The 11,213-nt window shown below is 40.1% G+C and overlaps 1 protein-coding gene across 2 annotated transcripts in view; it reads left to right on the top strand.

Moving 5' to 3' along the window:
- Window positions 1–11,213, top strand: part of RHOQ (ras homolog family member Q) — a 63,086-nt gene that overhangs the window by 44,008 nt on the left and 7,865 nt on the right. For both annotated transcript variants that reach the window (XM_072989283.2, XM_020796865.3), the window contains exon 4: window positions 8,270–8,365. In XM_072989283.2, the coding sequence (XP_072845384.2) occupies window positions 8,270–8,365 (96 nt within the window). The remainder of the gene's footprint in view (window positions 1–8,269; window positions 8,366–11,213) is intronic.

The following is an 11,213-nucleotide window of genomic DNA, read 5'->3' as shown; positions in this document are numbered from 1 at the left end:
GTAGGTCTGAGTGTTACATTTATTTATTTATTTATTTATGTATTTATTTATTTATTTATTTATTTATTTATTTATTTATTTAAATTTAATTTAATTTAATTTAATTTAATTTAATTTAATTTATACCCCGCCCATCTGGTCTTCCGACCACTACATGTTTTGTGTAAAGCCTTGAGGAGAAACAGCCTTTCTTACCACCAGCCCCAACTCCGTCTTTTTACCTCCCTGCCTTCCCTCTCTTCTGCTATTCCATTTTAAGCCTTGTTCTTCCAATTACCTGTATTACCCAAGCATTGCTGCCAAAAAGTCGCTTACCTTTTCAGTTGACTTTGTTCTCTCTCTCTTGCTGTTCTTTTGAATCCTTTCTCCTCCCCACCACAAAAGATTTGCCTAGAGGTATATTTGTTTTCCTTGATGCACCTTTTCTCATGAACTTGCCAACTTAACCTCTTAGCTACTATTCACCACTGCAATGAAGCTGAATATGTGTAACATCTTTTGTTCACCTTCATCCTGTATTTTTCCCTTCATTCTCATCTACTTCCTCAGTTCACCCTCTCATGTATCGGAATGTGCACTGTGAGCTTCTTGGGGCACGAATCTGTCCCGTTTGTTTATGATAGGTAAAGGTAAAGGTTCCCCTTGACAATTTTTGTCCAGTCATGTTCGACTCTAGGGGGTGGTGCTCATCCCCATTTCCAAGCCATAGAGCCAGCGTTTTTGTTCGAAGACAATCTTCCGTGGTCACATGGCCAGTGCGACTTAGACACGGAATGCTGTTACCTTCCCACCGAGGTGGTCCCTATTTATCTACTTGCACTTGCATGCTTTCGAACCGCTAGGTTGGCGGGATACTCTGGCTAATATGCTTGTGGGTTACATGATAGGCACACAAGTGGCACCAGCCACAACTGCTTCTGCAAATTGAGCTCTGTTTATGGTAAAACTCAAGAGGGTTTTGACCTCTATAAATTACTATTTCTGTAAGTGCAAGAAAAAAACCCTATTATTAAAGTTACTGCCCTGCAGCATTTCTATTCAGGGTGCTAGTGAGCCAGCCATGTTATTTTCCAGGGCATTGAATTCCATTTCATTCCAGTCTTCATGCCCATTTTCCATTCACACTTATCCCATGCAATAACCACTCACCTTTCTGTAGCTATTGGATGTGTTCAGTCCTCAGTAAGTTCTTTTTTGGGGGCACTTCCTCCTTAGGTTTTCTTTTCGTTTCTCCCCTGCATCTTCAAAATGTGGATTTCCCCTAAAACTGTCAATATTTCACTCTTATGCCTGGAAGGTACTATTTTTGGCTTTGTAAGGATCCATACTTAAAAGACCAAGTTTGTTGTTGACATGTTGTAGCAATACCCTTGTTAGACCAGGTAAAAAGGCACAAATTTCCTGTCTGAAGCTTATAACATAAAAAAACCTTGTTGGACAAGACATAATAAAAAGGCAAATATAGAAAAGCTTGATGTTAGGGGGGATGTAGTCTGCATTCTGTTTTAAGGTATAATGGGGAAGATGTTGCAGATGTTACAGAAGGGCTTTTCAGGCATTTGATTACATGGTAAATGATCCTAGTTTTGCTAGGAACAAAAAGAGCATGAAAAGCAAACAACATCTCCATTTTGAAAATACAACCCCCTCATAACCCAAAACTGTCTCTGTCCAGTGCAAAGCTAGCAGCTTTGCAGAAGAAATCTTTCTTACTCTACTGTCAGATCTGGAGATGATTTATTAATATGGAAGATGAAGAGGAGAATGACAACAACCATGATGATGCCTTCATCTTTAACACCACCAGCCGCATATACAGTTAAAGCCATGAAATTTAGAAGCCCTTGGGTGAACAGGCAACTTTACCTTGCTCTATAAGCAATATTCATGGACCTCTGTCCTTAATCATCATCATCATCATCATAATTCTAGCACCTCCATGGGCCCAGGCCTTGTTGAGGCAAAATGTTGTCATCAACAATCCCAACCAACACGCTAAAGGAAACAAACCAGCTCATGTATAGCACAGCTACCATAGTAACCATGGAACTTTGTTACAAGCTGCAAAACCCCCAGAAAACTCATGGCACCTCAAAATGAAAGATTTGTCTGAAAAGAAACATAAACAAATTGAGTGCAGACATTACCAACTTCAAACACTTGAAAGACTCAAAACTTAAAAATGAAAAGTAAAAGCCAGACTATGCAAAATATATGATCTAGAAAGGAAAATGATTGTTGGAACTATGGAAGAATTAAAAGAGTGGGTAACAGCTCCAGCAAAGAAAATGGAAATATATGATGGATGCTTGAAACAATATAGAGAAAACAAGCAATTACAAAATAACCAATTATTATTCTATACGTCACTAGGAGAAAATGCAGAGCAAAAGAAATTAGGACCATGTAAATATGATGCGCGAAAATTTTGGAAAGAAATATGGGAAAGCCCAACCGGGCCTAACAAAAACACCTCGTGGATTAAAGACACTTGTAAAGAAATTCAAGGAAAACAAATGGATGATATTGTAGTAACAACTGAAATGATTAAGAGGCAAGTAAAGGATGTGAAAAATTGGAGTGTACCTGGTCCAGATGAGCTGCACAGATTTTGGTTAAAGCATCTAACATGTCTCCATCAACGTACAGCAATGCAATTTAACCACTTCAACATTCTACAACTGAAGACTGGATGAAAACAAGCAACACTTTTCTGATAATAAAAGATCATCAAAAGGGCAATGAACCCAGTAATTATTAACAAATTACATGCCTTCCAACAATGTTCACGCTCCTCACAGGAGCACTTACAAGATCTATATATAAATACTTAACTGAAAACTCCCTATACCCAACTGAACAGAAAGGGAACTTTAAAAAGTCAAGAGGCACAAAAGATGAGCTGCTTATTGATAAAATGATCCTGAAGAATGCAAAAAGACAAAAAACAAATCTTAACATGGCCTGGATAGAATATAAAAAGGCATTTGACTCATTGCCACACAGCTGGATTAGCACCTGCCTAAAACTATTTGGGATTTGTAAAAACATTCAGAAGTTCCTCAAGAAAAACATGGAAAATTGGAAAACAGTCTTAATGGCCCATAGTGAAGAAACTGGGGAAGTTAACATCAAAAGAGGAATATTTCAGGGAGATTCTTTTTCACCACTACTATTTAACATATCGCTAACCCCCATGTCAATAATTTAAAATAAAACTGTAATGAACTACCATATTCCACAACAAGCTAGAAAAATTAATCATCTCTTATACATGAATGACCTAAAACTATATGCAAAAATTTCTACAGAGGTAGAATCAATGCTGAAAACAGTGCAAATATTTAGGGAAGATAACGAAATCAAATTTAGAATTGACAAATGTGCAGCTCTGCCTATACTCTGTGGCATGATCCAAAAACTAGATAGAGTTAAAAAACGGCAATATTATAAAATCACTCTCAAGTGCTGAAAATTATAAATAACTTGGAATACTAGAAGCAGACAACATTGTGCACACAAAAGTTAAAGAACTGACAGAAAGAGAATATATTAAAAGACTGCGGCAGCATTACAAGGTTTCAAGTCCAAAATTATTCCAAAGTCCTCTATTGTTTCCCAATTTGGGCAAGTGCTATGCATCGATCAATTGAACAGCTACAATCCTTCTTACGCAAAGCATTAGGGTTACCTAGATGTGTGCCCTACTCGGTGCTCTGTCTGGAGTCTGGTGTATCTTTAATATAGACTGTAGTTTGGTTGAGATTATTCAAATTTTGGTTAAGTATCTATTACAGTAGGTGGAAATTCCACCTACTGTGGGGAGTGAAAGAATCCTGTCTCTGCAGTTCCACTCAGCAGCAGGACCGGTCACCCTCATTAGTGCATATGCACCAACACTGTCATCCACAACAGAAGTCAAAGACAAATTTTACGACGATCTGGCAGCTACTATCAAAAAAATCCCTGAGAGAACCACTGTTCATTCCGGACACTTTAATGCTAGAGTTGGTGCTGATCACAATTCTTGGCCCATTTGTCTAGGCCGTTTTGGCATTGGGAAGATGAACGAAAATGGCCAACGCTTGCTGGAGTTTTGCTGTTATTATGGTCTTTGTGTCAGCAATACATTCTTTAATACAAAGCTTCAACACAGAGTTTCCTGGAGATATCCAAGATTGAAGCATTGGCATCAGCTCGATTTGATCCTCACTAGACATTCTAGCCTTCCTAGTATTACGATCACACACAGTTACCAGAGCGCTGATACTGATCACTCCCTGGTGTGTAGTAGAGTAAAATTGCGAGCAAAGAGGTTGTATCACACGAAAAAGGAAGGAATACCACGTATTGACATCACCAAGACTTGCGATCAAAGAAAAGTGGAGAAATACGCCCAAGCGCTTGAGGAAAACCTTCCAGGCTCAGCTGATGCAAATGCACCTGAACGATGGGAACATTTAAAGAATACTGTTTATAACACTGCCTTGTCCACATTTGGCAAGAAGACCAAAAAGATGGCTGACTGGTTCGAAGCCCATGCAGAGGAGTTGATGTCAGCCATCAAGGATAAGAGGAGACAGCTCTAGCAGCATACAAAGCCTGTCCTAGTGAGTACAACTTGCAGGCTCTTCGACTTGCTTGTAGCAAAGTCCAACAGGCTGTTAGGAGATGTTCCAACGATTATTCAGCTCTGCTCTCAGATACAGATAGCAGCGCACACAGGTAACATCAAGGGAATGTATGACGGTATCAAGCAGGTTTTAGGTCCAATACAGAAGAAATCATCTCCCTTGAAGTCTTCTACAGGCGTGGTCATCCAGGATCGAGCACAGCAGATGGACCGCTGGGTGCAGCACTACTCTGAGCTATATGCCATAGATAATGTAGTAACCGAAGAGGCACTAAATAACATTGAGTGCCTGCCTCTCTTGGAGGAGTTGGGCAGTGAACCAATTTTAGCAGAAATAAAAGCGGCCTTGGATTCCCTCCTTTCTGGCAAGGCACCTGGGAAGGATAACATGCCTGCTGAAGTGCTGTAAAGACATCATCACCACCAAGTTGTATGAAATCTTTTGTCTTTGCTGGAGGGAAGATGAAATACCACAGGACATGAAGGATGCAAATATTGTCACAATGTGTAAGTACAAAGGAGACAGGGGCGACTGCAATAACTACTGTGGCATCTCTCATTTCAGTGCTGTAGGGAAGCTACTTGCCCATGTTGTGCTGAAGAGACTCCAGGTGCTTGCAGACGGAGTCTATCCAGAATCACAGTGTGGATTTCGAGCTAATAGATTCACCACTGACATGGTATTCTCCCTCTGACAGTTGCAGGAGAAATGTAGGGAACAACAACAACCACTCTTTGTGTCCTTCATAGATCTCACAAAGCCCTTTGATTTGGTTAGCAGGGACAGCCTTTTTAAAATACTTCCCTCTATTACCATCTCCACACAAGAATTGGAGGTTGTTCATGACTTTGTGTACCTTGGCTCAATGATCTCTGACACTCTCTCCCTAGATGTCGAATTGGATAAACACATTGGCGTACTGCACTGTACTGCAGTGACTCCTGGACTCTTCGTGCACGGCAGGAGAGGGAACTGAACACCTTCCATATGCATTGTCTCCGACACATTTTTGATATCACCTGGCAAGACAAAGTTCCAAATCCTAGAACAAACTGGAGTTTTTAGCATGTATACATTACTAAAACACTGACATGTACGTTAGCTTGGGCATGTCATGAGAATAGCGGATGGTCAGATCCCCAAATATTTCCTGTATGGAGAATTAGTGCACGGAAATCGCCCCAGAGGGAGACCACAGCTGCGATACAAGGATATCTGCAACTGGGATCTGAAGGCCTTGGGAATGGACCTCAACAGATGGGAAACCCTGACATCTGAACATTCAGCCTGGAGGCAGGCAGTGCAGCATGGCCTCTCCAATTTTGAAGAGACACTTGTCCAGCAAACCGAGGCAAAGAGGCAGTCCTGAAACCAGCAAAATCAGGGAGCTGGACAGGGGACAGATTGTATTTGTCTTCAGTGTGGAAGGGATTGTCACTCTCGAATTGGCCTTCTCAGCCACACTAGATGCCATTCAAAGTCCTCCATACAGAGCATGTTACCATAGTCTCTCGAGACTGAAAGATGCCTGATCTCAAAGTCTATTACATTTCAAACATGGACAGTTTATTATACCAACTTCTGTGGGACTCTGTACCGCCTTTTGTGTCAACAGTCCTCTTGAAAAATTTGAAATCAATTGGTATAGATAGTGACTACCTTAGAGCTCTAAGTCAAGAGCTAGCTTTACAAATTATTAAAAGAAGAATTTTGGATATTGAATTCCAAGACTTTTGTAGTGCTGCCAAGAAATTCTGTTCACCATTCTTTTTCCATATTCCTCCTAAAATGGGTAAACCTGATGACTACCTTTCCTTGCTCAAATGCGCCCCAAAACATAGGACTTTTTCTTTGGCCAGATATAATGTCATGCCTACTGCTATATTATATGGAAGATTTAATGTAGTTCCCTATTCTGAAAGGCATTGCCCATGTGAACAGGGGCCTTCTGATCAAGGTTGATAGCCCCAATTTTATTAAAGCTGGAAGGGAGATTAGATCTGGATAAAGTTCACTGTATGCTGATGGCCAAGATGACTGCTATTGTAGAGTTACAGACTTCCTTGGTACTGTTGTTAGGAGATGAACTGTTGTTCCTTTAAGCATGTCTAACACTTTTCTGCCCTATTGATGCCTATATATGTAGTTACCTAACAAACCACTGTGCCTACGTCCAATTTCTGCTTATGCCAATAAAGGTTTTATCTATCTATAATACCAGTCATTGTTTTTATTTTTGATTGACTGGTGTTTTTGAATAATGTGCTGTCAAGATGATTGTTTCTTATGGCTACCTTTTCCAGGTACAGAATACATACTCAGAAGTGATTTACCATTCCCTTCTGGGGATATCCTGGGACTGTTCAGTTTGCCTGTTGCTACACAGGCTGTCTGTCGTAGTAGGGAATCGAACTTCCACCTCTGATTCTCCAGCCAGATACCTAAACCACTGAACTATCCCTGTCAGTATGCGTACACACACATACATATATACATAAATGTACATGTGTGTGTATATATCTGTATATATACACAAATATCCACACATATATACATATGTGTGTGTATATATGTATATGTATGTACGTATATGCATGTACAGTGATGCCTTGCAAGACGAAAATAATTCGTTCCGTGAGTCATTTTGTATTGCGAAAATTTTGTTTTGTGAAGTGCGTTGGAATGCATTGAAATTTAATCATTGTGTTCCTATTTGTCTTGTGAAGCACGGCCATAGAAAAATTTGTCTTGCGAGTCACCAAAAAAATCACAAAACGCTTTTGTCTTGTGAGTTTTTTGTTGCACGAGGCATTCGTCTTGCGAGGCATCGCTCTCTCTCTCTCTCTCGCTCTCTCTCTCTCTGTGTGTGTGTGTGTGTGTGTGTGTGTGTGTGTGTGTGTGTGTGTGTGTGTGTAGGGACTCTACACACACACACACACACACACACACAGAGGGAGAGAGAGAGACTGCAACTCCTAGAGTTTCCAAACCATTGTGACCACCATGGAGCTTGGAGTAAATTTCAAAAGCCACTAACTTTCCAAAGCTCAAATCCTTATTACTTTTCTATCACCTTGAGGATATCTTCATCTGTTAAAATGTAATATGTATATAGTTCCAAGCCAGTTAGTTTGTTACATTGTAATTATACTTATAATTAATTACATTGTAATTATAAGTAATCTCAGTTTTCTGTTTCTTAGAAATAAAATATTTGCAGCTTTGAACAAAAATTTCTGAATACAGTAGTACAGGCCATGGCAACGTGCATTCTATGGACACACATTCTTCATGCATTCTAGTTCCATTAGCAGAAGAGAATATTTTTTGCTCCATTCAGAACATAGCTGTTCCAAGTTAATGAAGAGCCTTACTGATGACCAGATTTTCGCAATAAAACAAACTGATTATGTTTGGGTCAAAACAGAGTTTATTGCACATCAGTTGTGTTGAATTCACTGTGAAACATTTGTAACGAGTAACAAGTTATGTCTATTTCAGTGAGACATAGTGCGCAACTGCCTTGGTTTAGATCCAACCTTGTCTATGTTTTTAAGAAGTCTGTAACATGGATTTTTAGTATAAATGGGCATAAGAACACATGCAGCATCTTATTATTGTGATTTCCCTAACAGATTGATCTTCGGGATGACCCTAAGACTTTAGCAAGGCTGAATGACATGAAAGAGAAATCAGTATCTATGGAGCAGGGACAGAAGTTAGCAAAAGAGGTAAGCTGGGTTTTCAGAGACCCTCTGGTAGCTTGCTTTGAACCAACTGTGATATTGTATACTATAGCCTCCCTTTACTTCCTCATTTGTGTCTTGAAAAAAATACATGTAGTAGTGTATTTTTGCTTATATTTATTTAAACAGTTACCACTTATATTTTGCTAAAGGTAAAGGTTCCCCTTGACATTTAGTCCAGTTGTGTCCGACTCTAGGGGGCAGTGCTCATCCCCATTTCCAAGCCATAGAGACAGCGTTTGTCTGTAGACAACTTCCGTGGTCCCACAGCCAGCGCGACTTAGACACGAAACGCTGTTACCTTCCCACCGTAGTGGTACCTATTCATCTACTTGCATTTCCATACTTTCAAACTGCTAGGTTGGCAGGAGCTGGGACAAGTGACGGGAGCTCACTCCGTCGCATGGATTCGATCTTACGACTGCTGGTCTTCTGACCTTGCAGCACAGAAGCTACTGCAGTTAAACCCACAGCACCACTACGTCCCTTTTATATTTTGCTTAACATCAGTATAAAAACAAAACATATGAAAAACATTAATAAGAGCATATTCACAACACCATTAGAAAAGAAACTGATCTGAAAAAAGTTAGGGATAGTTGCCTGCTACACAAAAGAGTAGCCTTAATCCTATCATCAGGTGTCACTGGGAGGAAGTGTTACCATTTGGGTGCTACCACTAAGAAGAATCTGTAATCTCACAAAGACAGAGTTTACACAATGCACTCAAAAACACTGCATGAGTGATGGGCAGCTTTAGCCCTCCAGATATTGTTGCATTGTGACTCACTCCCACCACTGGTTACACATGCTAGTGTTGCTGTGAGTTGCTTTATGTTCAGTGACCTCTGGATGGCTTCGGTTGCCCATATTTGCACTACGTAAAATATTGGCTCATATTAATGTGCGAGGAATTTGCATTGCATTTTGATATTTCAAAGTCATGTACTGGAAGTAACCATTTGTAAAATAGCATAGTAGATTTTATGCATTATTTCAGGGGTGGGCAGCTGTCAGACTTGTAGGAAGTGCTTACTTTTTAAAACTAAACTCCCTGGAGCTGCCATCTAGAGTTCAGTGCAAAAGATGCTTGGAACTAAAAATTGGCCAACAATCCAGATACCAGAACTGATCAGAGAACTAATTCATCTTGGACTACAGCAGAGCAGTGGAGCCCCAGAGCCTTTTTTTTTTCAACAGCATAACTTGGCAGTAAGTAGCTGCTTTATAGCTAGCCAGTGGAGAGTCATCAGTACCCTGTTTCCCCAAAAATAAAACCTAACCTGAAAATAAGCCCTAGTATGATTTTTCATGATGTTCGTAATATACAAGCCCTACCCCAAACATAAGCCCCAGTTAAGTAAAACCCCGCTCTCCACCATTGTGCAGCAACCAGATGACATGACGTATTTGAATAAATGTAGATTGTTGTACATGAAAAAAACAAAACATCCCCTGAAAATAAGCCCTAATGCGTTTTGTTCCCCTTGACATTTATATAATTAATATAAGACCCTGTCTTATTTTTGTGGTAACACGGTATATGCCTATTGGCTCAAAGCCACTGAGATCTAGTGGCAGAGATCTCACTCTATCATCTACTGATACCAAGTTTTTACAGATGTCCTTTACCATGTGAGTGACAGCTGCCCTGTGACCTAATTCATTTCATTGTGAGGCAGAACTGAATGAAAATTTTGAAAAGTGTTTTGGCTCTTTAAGAAACAAGGCACCAACTCTATTTTGTGGCTATGTCCTGTGGTGTTACATTTGGGTGCCTCCTGCAATTCCCTCCCCCCCCCCCTTTACCACTGGTTGTACTGTGTAAAGCTGATGGAAAGAGCAGCAACCCAGCAATACATAGAGAGCTTTAGGTCACCTTGTCACTGACATTAATTATACATATTTTCATCATTTCAGTTCCACCTTTCTTTTCCTTAAGTTACTTTACGTCTTGTACATCTCACAAAACATGGCACTTCTCTTCCATTTTCCCTTAAAATGTGGCTCTCATTGTTTTTATTCACATGCTGTTTTTCTATGCTATTGTGCTCAAAGCAGCTCCCAGCACAACAGATTAACAGCAAAAGCATGACAATACAAAAACAGAAATAAGAACAATTATAAGTAACCACTATATCAGTAGGTTCATAATTTACTGATACTGATATAAAAATATAGGTCTGTACAGTATTGATAAAAAAAATTGTGTCCGATCAAGTTCATTCTCATGGAGGCTGTCCTAGGATTTTCTAAGTATAAAAAGGACTCAGGAATGCTTTAACATTCCTTTCTTCTGGGACTGTGCAGTTTGCTCAAGCCCAGAAAGGTCATAGGACATGGAAACTCATTAGCCACACATGTTCCAAGTGGTCTCAGCTGGCCTCTTTTGCAGGACACACAGTGGGAATGTGAACTCCAAGTGCCTGACTCAGCAGCCGGGTATTCCAACTCACTGCACTAAAGAATATGAGATAGAAATAGTCAACCTAATCCTGAACACTAAAAACTAAATAGGAGAGACAGTAAAGCCCAGGGAAAGCCTTATGGCAAGTGCTATGCTACACTGTAAACTCACTCTTTCATGGAGAGCCTTTTGGCTTTCCACATGTGGATGCTTTCCAGATAAGAAGAATATGTCCTCTTAAGGTCATTGCTCTCTGCATGTTGAAACCCACAGTGGAAGGGGAAAGACTAGTGTGCTCCCCTCCTCACATTAAGTTGTTAATATACTGCAGGAGTTTGCCAGGTCTGGGGTGGGGGAGTAGGGTCAACATTTTGCCTCCAGCGTCTGCTGCAGACTGTGCAAACCTAGATGACAAAAGATGTCCAT

The sequence above is a fragment of the Pogona vitticeps genome, chromosome 1 (assembly GCF_051106095.1).
Source record: "Pogona vitticeps strain Pit_001003342236 chromosome 1, PviZW2.1, whole genome shotgun sequence".
Taxonomy (NCBI): Eukaryota; Metazoa; Chordata; class Lepidosauria; order Squamata; family Agamidae; genus Pogona; species Pogona vitticeps.
This window is presented reverse-complemented; position numbering and strand designations above follow the sequence as displayed.